At 35.8% G+C, this 21319-nt stretch overlaps 1 protein-coding gene across 1 annotated transcript; it reads left to right on the top strand.

Moving 5' to 3' along the window:
- The first annotated feature begins 6387 nt into the window (after positions 1-6387).
- Positions 6388-10848, top strand: LOC124174195. Its single transcript, XM_046553293.1, has 3 exons — positions 6388-6424; positions 9681-10348; positions 10648-10848. The coding sequence occupies exons 1-3, from the start codon at positions 6388-6390 to the stop codon at positions 10831-10833; spliced, it is 891 nt and encodes a 296-aa protein (XP_046409249.1). The 3' UTR covers positions 10834-10848.
- The last annotated feature ends 10471 nt before the right edge of the window (positions 10849-21319 follow it).

The following is a 21319-nucleotide window of genomic DNA, read 5'->3' on the forward strand; positions in this document are numbered from 1 at the left end:
ATTGGATGTGCTTCTTCATTAAATTAGCCTTTGGAGGTGACAACGAATAAGGATGAGATCGAATCGGAGTTGAATCTAGCAGTTCAATTTCGTAGGTCATAACAGATGTGACTCCCAATTCTTGAGAAATCACATCAGGATACTTTGACAATAAACCCTTCAACTTATCACACAACGTAATTTCAGTGGACGACAGAACATGTGATTCGGACGAGTTACTAACTGGCGCCGATTTAAACGCTTCGCAATTGTCCGTAAAAGAAAAAAGAAAATTCGGGGCAATTTCAAAACTGACGTTCGCCGGACGAATGATCATCTTTGAATTACAAATGAAATCCACACCCAGTAACACGGGAAACGGGATTTTAGCTAGATAAAACACGTGGTTCCAAGAAAACTTGCCTATTTGAACCTTGAGTGAGACAGAGGAATTAATATGAAAAGGCTGCCCCGACACAGTGATTAAATCGACGTCAACATTCTTACGAATAACCTTTCTCCGGCAACATTTCAGAGAAGCAAAGAAATCTTCATCACACAGTGAAACTGAACACCCAGTGTCAATTAGAGCCTGGCATGGCATAGAATGAAGATTAATAGATAATTCCAAATAAATAATTCCAAACATCACTCCTGAGGTTATTATTTACAGAGTGATAAAAATGTATGTTCTTGTCAAAACTATTTTTTGAGTGATATTTCTTGAAAACTATTGTCTCAATCAATAAACTTTTTATATTCAGTTCAATTCTAACCACTGAATAATGGTTTTTGTGAAATTCATGGGGTTTAAACAGTGGGGGTTCATCCAGTGAAAACCAGTGGACCTGTGATGCCTCGATAAGTTTTCCTGGCATTAATCAGTTCTTGGTGGACGTGTCTTGTCCACAAGTTCAAGCAATTTTTGTGGTCATTTTCCCACAGAGGATGTGGCATTTTTTTAGTGTACCCCCCCCCCCCCAAAAATTTCTGGTACCCCTCCCCCCCAGATATTCTTCGAACTTCCTCGAACTTCCTCCGAACTTATCCGCAGAACTTAGCGCGAAAAATCCTTAGCGGGAAAAGGTTTTTCGCGCAAAGGATTTTCGCGCAAAATCCTGTCTCTGGAAAATCCTGTCTCTGAAAACCCTGCCTCTGGAAACTCAGCCTCTGGAAACAGCCTCCGAAACAGCCTCCGAACCAGCCCCGAACCAGCCTACCTGCAATGCAAGACTTATATAGGACTACTGCGGAGAAATACTTCTCCTTGGCAAGCAAGGGGAAATCGGTGCTAAGGCCTTAGTATTGCACTTGGAGTGAGAAGTTTTACCATTGTCCTATCACAACTCTCTCTCCCTCCAACACCTCACCCCAGTATCTCCTTCCCCTCCATGTGTTCCAATGAACTATCCCTCTGATGTCTCCAACCCAGAAGTTGAGGGGAAAATTCTGGGTGCTGGCTGTTGTCTCAAAACCAGGGAATGGTGTTTTGTGGAGCGGCCGTTTCTGCAGGGGCAGTGACGCATCAGTGGGCGGTTGTTGAATTCGCCTGGCTACCCCTCCACTCCCTGGAAGAAGCCCTCCCCTCAAATGCTGTCTCGCCTTGCATAGGCAAGCTCTTTTCTGGTCGTGACCTGCTGGGAGTCACATGTCTTGTGAGGCATGAGATTTTTAGAGCAATTTTCTGCTGGTATTTAGCTGGTAATGTTTCCTTTGGGATCATGAATTTACTATCATTGTTTTCTGTAATACTTCTGATTTTTTGAATACTCTACTTTGAATAGATATCGTACGGTAATAACTCGTAAATTGTTTTTGGCTACCTTTTTCTTGTGAGCTGTTTTTCTTGTTTGTGGAGTCTTACCCTGATCCAGCATGTGACCGACGGTTGGAGTATTTCCCTTGTCTGGACTTACGTGAAAAATCAACCAGATTTTACAACGTAATGTTACAATGTTCATGAACTTATTGGGTCTGAAACAGAAGAACAATGTGGAAAACAGTTACGGAAAATTTCTTGATCTTGTTCTTACTAATGTGGTCGAGAGTAATATTGAGGTGATTCGCTGTACGTTGCCAGTGATTAAAGAAGATCACTATCACCCAGCAGTAACCGCTCATTATGTCTGTGGCATTACAAAAAAAACAAAAGATGATTTTGCCAATTCATATAACTTTAAAAGAGGTAACTACTTGAAATTATACGAGGAGCTGCGGAGTAAAGATTGGAACGCAATTTCATCTACTAATGATGTCAATATTGGTTTGGAAATGTTTTACAGTTACCTAAATGAAGCGATTGATATATCTATTCCAAAATGTAAAATATTAAAGTACAAGTATCCTTCGTGGTACAATTACGAGGTAATCAAAAAAATAAAGAAGAAAGATAGACATAGACTACTGTTCAAGAAAACTGGGTCAAGTTATCACAAATCAAAATACAATACTTTGAGAATAGAAGTTAGAGAAGATATTAACCTGGATCCGCCCAAAATATTTTTTTTGAGATTAATAATTCATATTCTAAGGGAATGGTAAGGGTCTCATTTTTACTACATTCTGAAAATATTTCGTTGATCGGTAGAGTAGTTTCCGAGATACAGGCTGTGACATAAATGTCACATTGGGCGGATCTGTTGTCTTTTGGTGCAAGGTAATATTTCCCCAGAAAAAGCAAATATTTTTCGCATTTGAGCTGCACTGTTCATTTAAATGATAAAAAACACTAGAAAAACATATTATTAGTTGCATACACTATTTTCAAGCTTTTGTTTAAATTTAAAGTAAATTGTTTAAAAATTTAGCAATAATTTTCAGAGTTCCATTGCCCGCGATTCATAAATTTTTCGATGTAAATTGTGATTTTTTAAGATGTAGAAGTGTTTTGGATTTTTTCAATGCTATTTCACAAGTTTGGGGTATATTTAAATTTATAATGTTTATATTATAAACTTGTCAAATACACATCAAGAAAAATTATTTTAAATTTATGTATAAATTTAAGTTTTCGGCAGTAGTGTTATGAAATTACAGAACCTTGAATTGACACAATCAATGGATTTGTTGAAGGTACATTTAAATAACATTTTTACGTGGCTAATAAGTAGAATAGTTGAAAATGCATTTCCCAATTTTGGAAAATACATAGAATAAATATACATGCTTGAAAAATATTCTCACAACATATAAGGGTGTAATACCTTATAAAATTGAATTAAATTTGAATCAATTTGTTTCATATAAACTAAAGATTGCTTTAGAGTTCAATGCCGGTGTATACGTACCATTTTGAGTGGTAAGTAGTAAAGCAATATTTGTCCATATTTCATGCATCGCATGCAGTGCATTTTACGGAAGCGCAATGTTCTCCAGCACGGCGACGCAATCTTTTGAGACTAATTGATCATTAGCATCGTAACATATTTCACTGTCTGCCTCTGTTGAAAATGAAGTAGTACGGCGGCTATACTTGCCTTTGCATCGATGTATCGTCAGTAATGTTTGCATTATTACACGCCTGATCTCTAATTGTGACATGCAATGACCAGATTTCCCTCGTGAACAGATTGTGAACAGCTTCAGATTGTGAACAGCTACATCCAAAAGTCAAGGAAAATATTCCACCATTACCACCAAAACTGATTGTCCTCCGCCGAATGAATTACATGCAAGGATGGATACCAAAATACTCCACAATCATACTCCTGCCAAAAGAGAGTTTTTTCAGTGGGAAAAATCCCTCTGAAACGTTCTTTCAATTTAGTGATCTACGGCGAAGCTACCACAATTTTTCTATCATGTCGGGCATCGTATTGTCTGCACAGTGAAGGTATCTACTCATCACAAAGAATCTATTCCTTCGCTAGGCTACGGTAACCATTGAGTTGTGAGCACCTCCAGAATCTTCCCAGGAGCATCGCTTGGATGGAAACCAGTTACAACCTCATAACAGTAAAATCCCAATGAAAATTTTCATGTCCTCTTTACTGATGTTAGAAGATGAAAAAACAATAGAAGTAGTATAATTATCTAATTATGCCATGAGAAAAAAGAATGTCATCCGAAAAAACTATTTAAAAAATTTCTACACCTAATTTTTCCCTCTATTCAGGAAGATCTGTTTCGGGGAATAACCTATTTCTTACAAAATGACCTTCTCGTCGCAAATTGGCAGCTTCTCTTTTTACTTTTTTCTATTGGAGAAGTGATGTAAGCTTCGTTGACTTCGAATCCTTTTCCTTATATCTAACTGGTACCGAAATACTTCATGACTTCTCTTGAAATTCATTAGTATTATCATTATCAAGCTGCAAAACAAGCTCCACTCTTGCCCGAAGTTGTCTTCCCGTTAAATTTTCCACAAGTCCACCAGCCTGGTCATCTGCAATGTCCTCATCAGTGAAAATTGCTGCTTCTGGTAGCTCAAGGTATATTGTACTTCGTCAAAGTCTTCGTTTTCCGGAAGCTATTTGGCTTCACACAGTGTAATATCTCTAAGCTATCGATATCCCTAATATTAAAAAATTTAATTCAAAAGTAATTACCGGAATAAAATTTAATAAATGCAAATTTATCGACTAATTGATAAATAATGTCTTTTGGCGGAAATACGAAGGAAAAAACGTTGAACATGGAATAAATTCTAACTAGAGCATAAAATTCGAAACTTTGAAGATTTGCATAGGGATCCGCCCAATGTGACATTTATGTCACAGTAACATTTATCAGAGTATATTACAGAAATGGAAAGCAATACCAAACATATTAATGTATTATTAATAATTTTGTATCATTATGTTGATACATACCAAAAATTGTCGCTGTAGCGCATATAGTTAATGAAAAAATTAAATATTTACACAAAGCGAACGTCCATTTTTAGTGTCTAGGGAAGGCGCATAAGTACCAGGGGTACTCAAAGGCTAGGTCTTCACTCTCACTTGACAATTCTTACCTTGAATTGAAGCACTTAGCTTCCTCTTTCTTATAAGGTATAAATACACAACAATATACCGTGCTCGAACGATGCAAGAGCCATTACAGTGGAGCGATACAGGGTGTGACATTTATGTTACATTGGGCGGATCCAGGTTAATAAAGCTTTAAGTGTTCACTTGGAAAATATCAAATATGAAGTTGTCAACGGGAACTATAGTAGTTTTTGGAAATTTGTGAGAAAAAATAAGGCTAGTGGTCATATCCCTGAAGTGCTTACACTAAATGGTTGTGAATTTGCCTCACCAAGAGAAATAGTTAATGCATTTAAAGAATATTTTATGTCTGTTTATGTTACTCAAGTAGATCCCTCTAAGATAAAGTATGCTAATGAAACCCTTGCCCAAAACAATGATAATATAATCATTATTAGTATTAGCATGGATGAAGTGCTTGAAGCAATCCAAAGTTTAGATACCAAAAAATCTATTGGTCCTGACAATATCCCTACGTATATTGTGAAAGGCTGTAAAGAGATCTTAGCTCAACCTTTATGTCAGTTGTTTAATAACTCTTTAAAAAGTGGAGTATTTCCCACAAAATGGAAAACTGCCAAGGTGTGTCCTATTTTTAAAAAGGGAGAACGAAACGACATAAAAAATTATAGGCCTATAAGTATATTGTCTGTTTTTTTCAAAAATATTTGAGGGTATTTTATGTAAGCGTATTAACTTTCTATTAAAAAATCGGATAAGTGATACACAACACGGCTTTATAGCTAATAGGTCAGTAACGACCAACCTAGCTATCTTAACCGATTATGTTATGAATTCCATGGATAGCGGTTCTCAGGTGGATGCAGTCTACCTAGACTTTAAAAAAGCCTTTGATACTGTACAACATAACATATTGCTAAGCAAACTGATAAGTATTGGCATTGCAGGCTCTTTGTTAACTCTTTTGAGTTCATTTCTAAATGAAAGAAAACAATACGTAGTGCATCGAAACGTGGTGTCTGACAAGTACTCTGTTGTGTCTGGTGTGCCTCAAGGCTCGAACCTGGGTCCACTTCTGTTTTTGATATTTGTTAATGACTTGCCACAATGTATCCATCATTCAAGATGTCTAATGTTTGCAGATGATGTTAAAATATATAGAAAGGTGAACAACTTACAACATTGTCTCCAGATACAGTCAGATTTAAACAGTCTGGTCACCTGGTCTCATGAAAATGGTTTATTTTTTAATGTTGATAAGTGTATTGTTTTATCTTTTTCACGGAGAAAAAATGTAATCAAATGCAATTACCATATGGAAGAATCCAAATTGAATAGGACTAATGAATGGAAGGATCTAGGGGTCACCTTTGATAGCAAAATGTATTTCACCACACATATATTGAATATTAGCATAACTGCATGTAAACTTTTGGGCTTTATACACCGTACGTCAAAATATTTTGACTCTGAGATGGTACTCAAGACATTGTACTACTCTTATGTAAGAAGTAAGTTGGAATATGGGTCAGTTATTTGGAATCCCTATTTAAAGAAACATATTGTACTGCTGGAGCAAGTTCAAAAGAGATTTTTAAGATTTCTATATTTTGTATTATATCATGTGTATCCGCTGTTCGAGAATTATGTTTGTTATAGTGATTTGTTAAGAGTGTTTGGTCTCCATACCCTGCAAAATAGAAGAACCATAAACGACCTGCTATTTCTGCATGATGTCATTAATAAGGGCCTATGTTATGAATTGCTTAAGGAAATAAAAATAATAGTACCAAATGTTAATAGCCGGTTCAAAAGAACATTTTACATATCTAAGGTTAAAACAAATTATTGTTCCAATACGCCAATACGAAGGATCTGTGTACTATATAACAAAAACTTCAATGATTTAGACCTGTATCAAAAGAAAAACTGCTTTTTAAAAGATGTTAAGAATATGTTTCGCGACTGTGATAGTATTTAGTTAATATTTTTACCATTTGTTATCATGATTGTTACTTTTTTGTGGCTGTGACCAATTTATTTTCTATTTTTTGTAGTTATAATCATGTATTGTTCACCCTATAATTATGTACATGTTGGGCGAACTTTAAACATAATAAATAAATAAATAAGAAAATTGTTCTTCAGAAATCTTACCCCAAGTTCACATCGAATATTTACACTGATACATTACTCAAACATGATTGCCAATAGGTAAATGACATCATAACCAAGCCACTTTATCATTACGATTCACATTCTAGTCATTAAATGATGTAAAATGCCAATAAATACCGACATAAAGATGTACACCAAAAATGTTAACCTAAACTTTCTGAAACTAAAATAACTCCCATTGCTTTAATTTGCATTAAATATGCGTTCTAGTTGTATAATAACACGATATGTTCACCTATTTATTATTCACTATCGAATTTTTACTCCACAACGATGAAAATAGAGATAAATGCCGCACAAGAAAATTGTTCATCAGAAATGTTACCCCAAGTTCACATCGAATATTTACACTGATACATTACTCAAACATAATTGCCAATAGTTAAATGACATCAAAACCAAGCCACTTTATCATTACGAATCACATTCTAGTCATTAAATGATGTAAAATGCCAATAAATACCGACATGAAGATGTTCACCAAAAATGTTAACCTAAACTTTCTGAAACTAAAATAACTCCCATTGCTTTAATTTGCATCAAAAAAGCGTTCTAGTTGTATAATAACACGATATGTTTACCTATTTATTATTCACTATTGAATTTTTAATCCACAACGATGAAAATAAGGATAAATGCCGATAAGAAAATTGTTCTTCAGAAATCTTACCCCAAGTTCACATCGAATATTTACACTGATACATTACTCAAACATGATTGCCAATAGTTAAATGACATCAAAACCAAGCCACTTTATCATTACGATTCACATTCTAGTCATTAAATGATGTAAAATGCCAATAAATACCGACATGAAGATGTACACAAAAAATGTTAACCTAAACTTTCTGAAACTTAAAATAACTCCCATTGCTTTAATTTGCATTAAATATGCGTTCTAGTTGTATAATAACACGATATGTTCACCTATTTATTATTCACTATCGAATGTTTACTCCACAACGATGAAAATAGAGATAAATGCCGCAAAAGAAAATTGTTCATCAGAAATGTTACCCCAAGTTCACATAGAATATTTACACTGATACATTACTCAAACATGATTGCCAATAGTAAGATGACATCAAAACCAAGCCACTTTATCATTACGAGACACATTCTAGTCATTAAATGATGTAAAATGCCAATAAATACCGACATGAGGATGTACACCAAAAATGTTAACCCAAAATTTCTGAAACCAAAATAACTCCCATTGCTTTAATTTGCATTAAATATGCGTTCTAGTTGTATAATAACACGATATGTTCACCTATTTATTATTCACTATCGAATTTTTACTCTACAACGATGAAAATAGAGATAAATGCTGCACAAGAAAATTGTTCATCAGAAATGTTACCCCAAGTTCACATAAAATATTTACACCGATACATTCCTCAAACATGATTGCCCATTGTAAGATGACATCAAAACCAAGCCACTTTATCATTACGAGACACATTCTAGTCATTAAATGATGTAAAATGCCAATAAATGCCGACATGAAGATGTACACCAAAAATGTTAACCTAAACTTTCTGAAACTAAAATAACTCCCATTGCTTTAATTTGCATCTAAAAAGCGTTCTAGTTGTATAATAACACGATATGTTTACCTATTTGTTATTCACAGTTGAATGTTTACTCCAGAACGATGAAAATAAGGATAAATGCCGCATGAGAAAATTGTTCATCAGAAATGTTACCCCAAGTTCACATCGAATATTTACACTGATATATTCCTCAAACATGATTTCCCATAGATAGATGACATCAAAACAAAACCACTTAATGATTTAGAGACACATTCTATTCACGAAATAATGTAAAAGGTGAATGATACCGGCATGAAGATGTTCATCAAAAATGTTAACCGAAACGTTCTGAAACTAAAGTCACTCTCGGGGCCTAATTGTGCATCAAACAATAATATAATAACGGTTTCCAATTGATGTGTACTTTTCTCTGCAGCTGTAGCTGTATAATTTGCCTTCTTTATAGTTTTCATTAACAGTAACACGTATTTCGAATCCGATTTCAGGTTCGGATTAGTACCACTGTGGCGCGAGTCCTCCAAAAGAAAGGGATATTTCCGCTTTTAGTTACTCATTTGTTTTTTTGATTCCAAATATCAGCATAGGGGCGCTGTCTCCGATGTACGTGAAAAATGTATACCATACCTCCGATCTCTAAAATTCAAGGACCACGGCCTGAGACGGCCCCTTTATGAACAGTAAAATGCCGTCTCAGTCAGTCTGGTCTCAGTCCCGTCAACTGTTATAAAAAGCAGCCCCGAAAGCATTAGCAAACGATGGGATGATGCCAGACCGTCCGTGCTGCAAACACTCAGTGGTACCCATTAGTATGATTGTGCTCTCAGATTTATCGTGTCTCTAGTCGTGCCTTTTCGTGATTGATTTTGCAGATCGAATAAGCCAGTTTCAAAATGAAATCCATGAGCCCACCCGGCCGTTCCGAAGAAATGCAATGTGTCACCCCGGAATGCTCATCTCGTTACTCCTTGATTTCTTCGTCCGCGGAGGATAGTGGTTACTCCAGTATACCTTCATCAGGGATATCTTTGAGGTCTCTCCGGGGTACTTACGGGGTACTTCAAGGATATTCGGAAGAGGCTTTTCGATTCTGGAGTCAACTCATCGACTCCAGACGTTACCCGTAAGGAGCGATCGTCCCGTCGTGTATCTGGCAGGTGTCTCATTCCTACCATTATCGTGGAAGAAGAGGTAGATTCTCGGGGTAGCGAGCAGACTCACGAAAATGAAGAATTTGTGCATGGATTCTCAACTTCAACGAAGTCTCTTCCGTGGAAACTTTCCAGCACTCCAAGTCCGAAAAAGCATCATCCCTATTCAAGGGATTTTAGCCGAGGAAAGGTATGCCATAATGCTGCCCAAGCCCTCAGTCAAAAAACTCGCACACCTCCCCGGAAAGGCTCCCTCCATTCCTCTCCCATCACAAAGTTTCCATCATTTTCTGAACTTCCCGAGTATCGTAATCCTCGTCGCCCTAGATACGGTGCTCAGCATGTAGACTTTCTTTGGTGCTTGGGCAAGGAGAGGATGATGGCTCCGGCATTGTCCCTTGTTCTATCGAGTTTGAGCGGTGAAGATCTGATGGCATGCAGTGCCGTGAGCAAGACATGGCGAACACTTATTATGAGTGATAGAACTGCCAATTCAAGGAGGTTGGCAGCTATCGAGAAAAGAAAACTGAGAAAAGAGAATATGTCTCAGGTAAGCTGATATTCATAATTGTGTGCGTGAGAAATGGTTAATTTAAATGATTTCTTTAAAATCAGTTGTCCTTATATTTTGTGAAATATGTATTTCTAATTTTTCCAATGTTGGGTGAGCCTTACTTCAATGGTAGGGGTTGTCACTTTTCTACGCTTTATAGAAATCAGTTTTATCCCTATTTGGTTCCCAGTAACGTTTCTTTAAAGCTCTCATGCGTCTGTGCCCTTCCTGCACATCTTTTTATTAACGTTATAAAAATTAATTATTTAAACAGTATTTGTATCTTATTCTTGCAGATTCCATCAAAAGATAGAGTGGCTTTCCTCAAAGAAAACCGTTCTGTATTGGGTGTCATCCAGAAGGAGAGGTTATTTCCTCCTGAAGGCTCAATTCTGAAAACTCCACCACCAAAAATGAGTCCAAAAACACTCAAGTTTGGGCTCTACATGAAAGTAAGTTATTGGTTTTATTTTCTATTTTGAAGAAATTAATTTATATCCTTGTTTTTCTCAATCTCAGATTTTGATTAAGAGCAACTAATAGCCTTTATGTAATGCATCTTAGTTTGACCAACCCTTAGAAATTTATGCATGACTGGAATGTAAATGTGTACATACTATAGAAGAAAAAGTTTCCTGAGGAAGTTAGGGTTGCCAGTGTCAGTATGAAAGATAATTGATTTCCTTTGTGATGGAATTTTATTCTAAGGCTTAATTAAGGGCGACTTATATACCAACACATTACATTGTCTTGATATTTTGACCATACAAGTTAGTGATGGAGAACACACAATTTGCATGCCATGAGTGAATACCCTCTTATCAGTTTAATGATGGCACATTTAATAGCCCTGAAGCAAGTCTTGTTCGTTTAATCCAGTCTGAGATTCACCATGGAAGAAGAAGGTGCTGTAACGGAGCATACCTTACCATCAATCAGGATATCTGGGTTTCAATCCCAGCTTTGCCAAATGATTTTTTCATGGCAAGTCTTGCCCTTGATTTATGTAATAATTCCTTTGAAACATTCTATGTAATGCTTGATGAAAATTTATCTCATTCTTTCTCTTCCCCCCTCTTTTTTCTTTTCACCTAGCACCTTCTTTTGCCTGGTAAATTTGATTCTCTCTACTCTCCATGCCATGGGTTTGAATTTCCCATGTTAGAATCCAGCCAAAGAACAGCATGCTGTGAGTGAGGAAATAATGGCAGTATTAACTATGTTGGGAAGATTTATCCCCTCTGTAGTACCTTGATTCATAATAATGCATTTTTAGTAGTACCTCCAGTTTTTTTGGTTGTTTGTTTTTGTGAAACAAATATTTAGGACAGTTAAGTGGAATCATACATGGCATTTTAGTCTGAGTCAGTTGTGCACTTCATTGTAAGCAATTTACAGATTAAGGTAGGTTTTCATTGAATCTGTGTTATTTTTCTACCTTTGCACAGATAACTATCAACTATGTATTACCTTACATGATTTCATTGTTTTTTTGGTATGTCTCTTCAGCCCTCTGGAAAGGTATCAACTCATTTCCCCATCTTTGTGTACATAATATCCTTTCTTCTATTACCAAATTTTACAGCATTCTCTTGCCTCGCCCATTCTCAGTATCTTCTCCAGCCAGTACTATTCTTTTTGAAAAAATAGGCAAAATTCTATTCCACAATGATTTTTTATGCTACTGGTTTCAACCTTTCAGTGCCATTTTTCTAGTGTAATAGACTTTCACTAAGTGGTGGCCAAAGTTCTCCACTTAATGAGTGATATTCATTCACCTACCCCTACACCTTGGATGCTTGCAGCTTGCTCTCATCTTCCTGCCATGTAGCCCATGTTTCCTCGCAATTCGTAAAATACATCAATTTCAATTAAAGCTCTAAACCACTCCTTTTCTATTACTCGTACTTACACGCATTGGACTCATAATTGATTCCCCTTTCTTGCAAGCATTTCTTTTGCTAGTGTAACTATCTTCCTTATTTCTGTACTTCAGGTACCACTTACTCTCTTTACTCATAATTTGATTGGAACGGTTCATTCAAATAATAAACTACTTTGAAGCTAGGGTCTACTTACAATATTTATTCAACCATGATGGAAATAGTTGATGATAACAATCCAAATCCCTCTCTACTTGGCATTTATCTCAGGAATGGGATATCTAGTTGCCTTCCTTTTCCTTAACTCAAGTTGGCCTTCTCCAAGGAATTTCTTTTCTTTTGACCAAACCTATTTACTATTTACATTTCTAATAATGACTTTGCTACCTGTGAAATAAAATTTATTTGAACTCAAAAAGTTTCTTTTCGAATGCTTTCTTAAGTTTTTTTCTAGTTACACGGTAGTAGAACTAGTTTCTAGTTCTACTACCTCTTTCATTCTCCAGAGAACTTAACTCTGTTTCAGGATATATTTTACAGGCCTAAGATTTCTGTGTTATTCTTTTCTCTTATTTCTAGGATAGCAGAGCTGATCAACGTCATTTATGCATATGTACTTGCCATCTATTACCATGTAATTTTACTTTTCCATTGCTTTTCTTTCAGTGTCATTCTTATCTTCCCTCTGCCATTTAACCTTGCAAGATGCTCAGTCACTTCAAGAAATTTTGGAAAAAGTTTGTGGCACTACCTCAACTTCTCACAGAAATTTACTTTCCCAAACGCCTTTTTTTCTTTGTGATATATACAATAAAAGTTAATCACGTTAAAAGTTAATAAAAAAGATAAAAAGTTATCACCGCGGCTAGTCCCGGTATACTTTGAACCAGTCTAGAGCGAACACCTCTTTGTGTTCTATGTCCGGGCCTGCTCTCCGGCTGTGGCGCTGTGCGCACGAATTGGACTGCTTGTGGCATCATATGCTCTGCAGTCCAGCTACCTCTTGTCCGGTAGTGTCCGAAAATATCCACAGGGAAGAATGACGCTTTGGTAGCTTAACTGGCTAAAGCACTCGACCGGAAATCGGGGGATCCGAGTTCGAATCCCGGTCAAGGCGAATGATTTTTTCTCTGTGGATCTTTCGCACAATATATACTCAATTTGCATCTGAGCTTACCTTTCTAATATAACATTTTCCTGTAAGAACTGAAATGAATATTGAGACAATGGATTCAGGCCAACCTTGGGGGGTCCATAAGCAGGGGGGAAATTTTTGAAAAACAGGGTACTAAGCAGAGGGTTTTAAACTAATTTTAACACTTTTCATAATCAAAAATACTTCATTTGCTAAAGAAATATTTGGTAAATTCATGATTTTTCAATATTTTGTTTTTTTATATGAAGGAAAATAATTGTGTCTTTGTATACTTATTTTATTGGCAATGAGTGACATCAAAGTTAGGAATTTGGGCAAGGGTTAACATATTTGTCAGTTTGTAACCAAGGACAACAAACGGGCAAGGGAAACAAAATTCCCTTGAGAAGTGGAAGAGGCACCACTAACTCGCCGGCCTCGGTGGCGGCGGGGTAAAGTCCTCGCCTGACAAACCGAAGGTCGCGGGTTCGAGTCCCGCCTGGGTAGGATGCTCTTATCCAGGGCATGGGCGTGTGTGAATGTCCTTCATTGTTAACTGTTAATTCCCCATTGTAAAGGCCGTTGTGCTGTTTATGGGGTAATGGAAATAAATAAATAAACTTGTCCTAAAACTTTTGACAGTAATGGTTGTCGTTAGACCTATGTCTACATTCACCTTACTTCTCTGTCTCATTACTCTTTTCCTCTCCTCTATTCTAGCTTCCTCCACATTAATTTTTCAAAAGGTGCTGTTTCAATTACATTGTTGCAACTTGGAAAATATTTTCATAATTTTTAAACTTACGCATAATTCTTAGAAATTTTGTTTTCAGAATGTAATCCGGATTTAACAAATTTTTATATGTAATGCATATTCAAATTCTGAAATTGTGGAACTGATTATGAGGAAAGTCATCGGAATCCAATCAATTTTTATTAGAAAGTGGAAATAAAAGGGTCTTTCTATTGATGTGGTCTGTGTATCAGCTTTGGTTAGGCTACATGAGTGGACATGCTCCACACTGAATGAGTAGCATGGCCTGATTTGACTCTGGGAAGCAGATGGTGAAGGGTTGAAATGACTTTTCTGTAGTAATCATTGATCTTGAAAAAATGATTATTTGTGAAAACCATAGTACACATGGGATAGAAGTATATTAGATAGAAGAAATTTTAAACTTGGTATACCTTTTCATATTGATTATGGAATGGAATCTTACTGATTTCTTCAGTTTATTCTTAGTTCAATAATTCTTGGTCACAACTCATTGTGGTCAGGAGGGGCAGATTGTAAAGGCCGTTTTACACGGGGCACGGAATTGCGCAGGTTAGAGCTGCATTAATTTCTAAAATGGCGTGGAATTGTGCGAATGCATGAACGAAATTAGAACAGGGGCTATTTTGCCGACTCGCATCCACGCATTCTCGCATGTGTTCTAGCAATTCACCGATTTACACGATGCAATTTAGATTGCACCTTCGCACGTATGTCAGATTGCGCAATTCCGTGTACCGTGTAAAACAGCATTAACATGCAAATCTCGAATTATTAACCCACAGCATAGATAGTAGTTTTACAAGAGGAATAAAACTAGTGTGTACTTATTTATCAATTTAAATCAAATTAGCATAAAATAATCCAAAAGCAAACTAAATTTTATGGACAGTATCCTTTGAACATCACTTAATGCTGAGGAGTCAATGACCATTTCCTTTTAAATTACTTGATGCAGCTTCTGAAAGGAGCAGATGGAGGAATATTTGTGTGCCAAAATGAAGTGGTTACGGAAAATGAATCAATGAATGCATATTGACTGAACTGTCTTCCTTAAATAACTGGTCCATGACATTCCTGCTGTTTGTTGATGAAATAATATGTTTTTATTTTGTATGCTTGTTGCTATTTGCGATTCGGAATAAAATCTTGCTTAAAAATTTTTTTTATCTTACTTCACAATTACAGGAGGGGCTACGGGTGGATGGAAATGAATTTCAGCATTTGAAACCATGCCCACATTGTAGTTTCCCATCCCTGGTTGATGCAAAACTCAATGTAGGTGTGTGCTCGAGGCTTGGATGTCAGTTCAGGTTTTGCACTTTATGCCACTGTTTGGAGCACACTATGCCCATCAACTCTCATTCGGCCTCGCCTCCAAGGTACATGGCTTGCCCTTTTGCTCCAAAGGCTGCCTCTCCTCCATCTCCCCCTCGGCCTATGCTTCTAGCCACCAGAAGACAGCTGAATTTAGCAGCTAGCAAGAGAAGTAAAAGGAATCTTCGCAGACTGATGCCATCCTCTTTGAAGATAATGTATGTGAAAGAATTTGTGATTTTTAGATGAACTGTTTGTAGTATATGTGAAAGAGTTGCTCACCATTTAAATTCTGGAGCCCAATTTGAATTTTATATGGCTAATGCATTTCTTTCAATTTTAATTTCATGTTGTGGTGACATTGAAAATGTTTTACTTAGTATGTATGTGATTTGTTGTTTTTAATGGGATATTTTAATTTTAACTATTCATGATAAATTACCTTTTATTGTGTGTTGTAAATGTGCCAGAGGTAGAATGGCACTTTGCCATTTGTGTGGGTGGTTAAGTATGGAAGTGTTTTATTTTATGATTTAAACTTTAAAAAGATCAAATGAAGAATTTATGAGTTTCAAATGGCTTTGAAATAACAACAATTTTCGTGAGTCTGCTCGCTACCCCGAGAATCTACCTCTTCTTCCACGCCTATGATTCTTTTTGACTTGTTTAATTAATACTGAGAGATATATATACACATCTTGATTAAATTTAGTCAGTACTTGATCAATAGCTGACATGAATACCATATGCCTTGTAAATTGTTAATAATTATTGGAAAATCGAGGAAATTAGTGCAATCTATTGTTATTTATGTAAATCTTGTTGAATTTTGGAGGATCCTTTATTGATGATTAATTATGGACTGATAATATTCACAAACATGGAGGGTTTAAATGGAGAATTAATAATGCCAATGTATATTAATTAAGTGAGAGACATATTATGCTGAATATTTTTGCTGCTATTTTGATAACTAATAATTATTTAGTGAATAACCGTATATTTGAATAACCTTGTATTTATTGTTTATATAAATTGGGATATATATTTTGTTGGTCGACCCTAACTTTCTCTTGGGTTGCAATATGAATTTTGGGTAGAAGTTAAAACCCATTTTTGTCAATCGTTGATTTTTGATAAGGTGGTTGAACCCAACTAATGGGACAACCCAGGATTCTCATGAACCCAACTGCTTTACCAACCCAATCTTGCCCATTTACTAAGTGGTTGGTTATTGTATTGCCTTACTTGGTTTTAAAAACCACAAAATATCTCTGATGAGAGAAGGAACATTTGAGTTTGGTAAAGATATCCTGGTGTTATACCAATAAAAATCTTCCCAGTTCCTTCTAGTCGCTGATGATAATTATTTGTAATTTTGATTCACTGTACACCGAAACAAGCATCACATTATGACATGTTGATTATTAATTTTATTTTCTTGCTATGTAATACTAAATAATTTACTCTATATCATTAAGCATTATTTCTTGTCTCACTCTTGTAATTATGTCATGTTACTCACTTAAGAATTCTGTTGAATTCCAAACATCACTCCTGAGGTTATTATTTACAGAGTGATAAAAATGTATGTTCTTGTCAAAACTATTTTTTGAGTGATATTTCTTGAAAACTATTGTCTCAATCAATAAACTTTTTATATTCAGTTCAATTCTAACCACTGAATAATGGTTTTTGTGAAATTCATGGGGTTTAAACAGTGGGGGTTCATCCAGTGAAAACCAGTGGACCTGTGATGCCTCGATAAGTTTTCCTGGCATTAATCAGTTCTTGGTGGACGTGTCTTGTCCACAAGTTCAAGCAATTTTTGTGGTCATTTTCCCACAGAGGATGTGGCATTTTTTTAGTGTACCCCCCCCCCCCCAAAAAAATTTCTGGTACCCCTCCCCCCCAGAATTCTTCGAACTTCCTCCGAACTTATCCGCAGAACTTAGCGCGAAAAATACCCTGCCTCTGGAAACTCAGCCTCTGGAAACAGCCTCCAAAACAGCCTCCGAACCAGCCTACCTGCAATGCAAGACTTATATAGGACTACTGCGGAGAAATACTTCTCCTTGGCAAGCAAGGGGAAATCGGTGCTAAGGCCTTAGTATTGCACTTGGAGTGAGAAGTTTTACCATTGTCCTATCACAACTCTCTCTCCCTCCAACACCTCACCCCAGTATCTCCTTCCCCTCCATGTGTTCCAATGAACTATCCCTCTGATGTCTCCAACCCAGAAGTTGAGGGGAAAATTCTGGGTGCTGGCTGTTGTCTCAAAACCAGGGAATGGTGTTTTGCGGAGCGGCCGTTTCTGCAGGGGCAGTGACGCATCAGTGGGCGGTTGTTGAATTCGCCTGGCTACCCCTCCACTCCCTGGAAGAAGCCCTCCCCTCAAATGCTGTCTCGCCTTGCATAGGCAAGCTCTTTTCTGGTCGTGACCTGCTGGGAGTCACATGTCTTGTGAGGCATGAGATTTTTAGAGCAATTTTCTGCTGGTATTTAGCTGGTAATGTTTCCTTTGGGATCATGAATTTACTATCATTGTTTTCTGTAATACTTCTGATTTTTTGAATACTCTACTTTGAATAGATATCGTACGGTAATAACTCGTAAATTGTTTTTGGCTACCTTTTTCTTGTGAGCTGTTTTTCTTGTTTGTGGAGTCTTACCCTGATCCAGCATGTGACCGACGGTTGGAGTATTTCCCTTGTCTGGACTTACGTGAAAAATCAACCAGATTTTACAACGTAATGTTACAATGTTCATGAACTTATTGGGTCTGAAACAGAAGAACAATGTGGAAAACAGTTACGGAAAATTTCTTGATCTTGTTCTTACTAATGTGGTCGAGAGTAATATTGAGGTGATTCGCTGTACGTTGCCAGTGATTAAAGAAGATCACTATCACCCAGCAGTAACCGCTCATTATGTCTGTGGTATTACAAAAAAAACAAAAGATGATTTTGCCAATTCATATAACTTTAAAAGAGGTAACTACTTGAAATTATACGAGGAGCTGCGGATTAAAGATTGGAACGCAATTTCATCTACTAATGATGTCAATATTGGTTTGGAAATGTTTTACAGTTACCTAAATGAAGCGATTGATATATCTATTCCAAAATGTAAAATATTAGAGTACAAGTATCCTTCGTGGTACAATTACGAGGTAATTAAAAAAATAAAGAAGAAAGATAGACATAGACTACTGTTCAAGAAAACTGGGTCAAGTTATCACAAATCAAAATACAATACTTTGAGAATAGAAGTTAGAGAAGATATTAATAAAGCTTTAAGTGTTCACTTGGAAAATATCAAATATGAAGTTGTCAACGGGAACTATAGTAGTTTTTGGAAATTTGTGAGAAAAAATAAGGCTAGTGGTCATATCCCTGAAGTGCTTACACTAAATGGTTGTGAATTTGCCTCACCAAGAGAAATAGTTAATGCATTTAAAGAATATTTTATGTCTGTTTATGTTACTCAAGTAGATCCCTCTAAGATAAAGTATGCTAATGAAACCCTTGCCCAAAACAATGATAATATAATCATTATTAGTATTAGCATGGATGAAGTGCTTGAAGCAATCCAAAGTTTAGATACCAAAAAATCTATTGGTCCTGACAATATCCCTACGTATATTGTGAAAGGCTGTAAAGAGATCTTAGCTCAACCTTTATGTCAGTTGTTTAATAACTCTTTAAAAAGTGGAGTATTTCCCACAAAATGGAAAACTGCCAAGGTGTGTCCTATTTTTAAAAAGGGAGAACGAAACGACATAAAAAATTATAGGCCTATAAGTATATTGTCTGTTTTTTCAAAAATATTTGAGGGTATTTTATGTAAGCGTATTAACTTTCTATTAAAAAATCGGATAAGTGATACACAACACGGCTTTATAGCTAATAGGTCAGTAACGACCAACCTAGCTATCTTAACCGATTATGTTATGAATTCCATGGATAGCGGTTCTCAGGTGGATGCAGTCTACCTAGACTTTAAAAAAGCCTTTGATACTGTACAACATAACATATTGCTAAGCAAACTGATAAGTATTGGCATTGCAGGCTCTTTGTTAACTCTTTTGAGTTCATTTCTAAATGAAAGAAAACAATACGTAGTGCATCGAAACGTGGTGTCTGACAAGTACTCTGTTGTGTCTGGTGTGCCTCAAGGCTCGAACCTGGGTCCACTTCTGTTTTTGATATTTGTTAATGACTTGCCACAATGTATCCATCATTCAAGATGTCTAATGTTTGCAGATGATGTTAAAATATATAGAAAGGTGAACAACTTACAACATTGTCTCCAGATACAGTCAGATTTAAACAGTCTGGTCACCTGGTCTCATGAAAATGGTTTATTTTTTAATGTTGATAAGTGTATTGTTTTATCTTTTTCACGGAGAAAAAATGTAATCAAATGCAATTACCATATGGAAGAATCCAAATTGAATAGGACTAATGAATGGAAGGATCTAGGGGTCACCTTTGATAGCAAAATGTATTTCACCACACATATATTGAATATTAGCATAACTGCATGTAAACTTTTGGGCTTTATACACCGTATGTCAAAATATTTTGACTCTGAGATGGTACTCAAGACATTGTACTACTCTTATGTAAGAAGTAAGTTGGAATATGGGTCAGTTATTTGGAATCCCTATTTAAAGAAACATATTGTACTGCTGGAGCAAGTTCAAAAGAGATTTTTAAGATTTCTATATTTTGTATTATATCATGTGTATCCGCTGTTCGAGAATTATGTTTGTTATAGTGATTTGTTAAGAGTGTTTGGTCTCCATACCCTGCAAAATAGAAGAACCATAAACGACCTGCTATTTCTGCATGATGTCATTAATAAGGGCCTATGTTATGAATTGCTTAAGGAAATAAAAATAATAGTACCAAATGTTAATAGCCGGTTCAAAAGAACATTTTACATATCTAAGGTTAAAACAAATTATTGTTCCAATACGCCAATACGAAGGATCTGTGTACTATATAACAAAAACTTCAATGATTTAGACCTGTATCAAAAGAAAAACTGCTTTTTAAAAGATGTTAAGAATATGTTTCGCGACTGTGATAGTATTTAGTTAATATTTTTACCATTTGTTATCATGATTGTTACTTTTTTGTGGCTGTGACCAATTTATTTTCTATTTTTTGTAGTTATAATCATGTATTGTTCACCCTATAATTATGTACATGTTGGGCGAACTTTAAACATAATAAATAAATAAATAAGAAAATTGTTCTTCAGAAATCTTACCCCAAGTTCACATCGAATATTTACACTGATACATTACTCAAACATGATTGCCAATAGGTAAATGACATCATAACCAAGCCACTTTATCATTACGATTCACATTCTAGTCATTAAATGATGTAAAATGCCAATAAATACCGACATAAAGATGTACACCAAAAATGTTAACCTAAACTTTCTGAAACTAAAATAACTCCCATTGCTTTAATTTGCATTAAATATGCGTTCTAGTTGTATAATAACACGATATGTTCACCTATTTATTATTCACTATCGAATTTTTACTCCACAACGATGAAAATAGAGATAAATGCCGCACAAGAAAATTGTTCATCAGAAATGTTACCCCAAGTTCACATCGAATATTTACACTGATACATTACTCAAACATAATTGCCAATAGTTAAATGACATCAAAACCAAGCCACTTTATCATTACGAATCACATTCTAGTCATTAAATGATGTAAAATGCCAATAAATACCGACATGAAGATGTACACCAAAAATGTTAACCTAAACTTTTGAAACTAAAATAACTCCCATTGCTTTAATTTGCATCAAAAAAGCGTTCTAGTT

The sequence above is a fragment of the Ischnura elegans genome, chromosome 2, assembly GCF_921293095.1.
Source record: "Ischnura elegans chromosome 2, ioIscEleg1.1, whole genome shotgun sequence".
NCBI classification, from domain to species: Eukaryota; Metazoa; Arthropoda; class Insecta; order Odonata; family Coenagrionidae; genus Ischnura; species Ischnura elegans.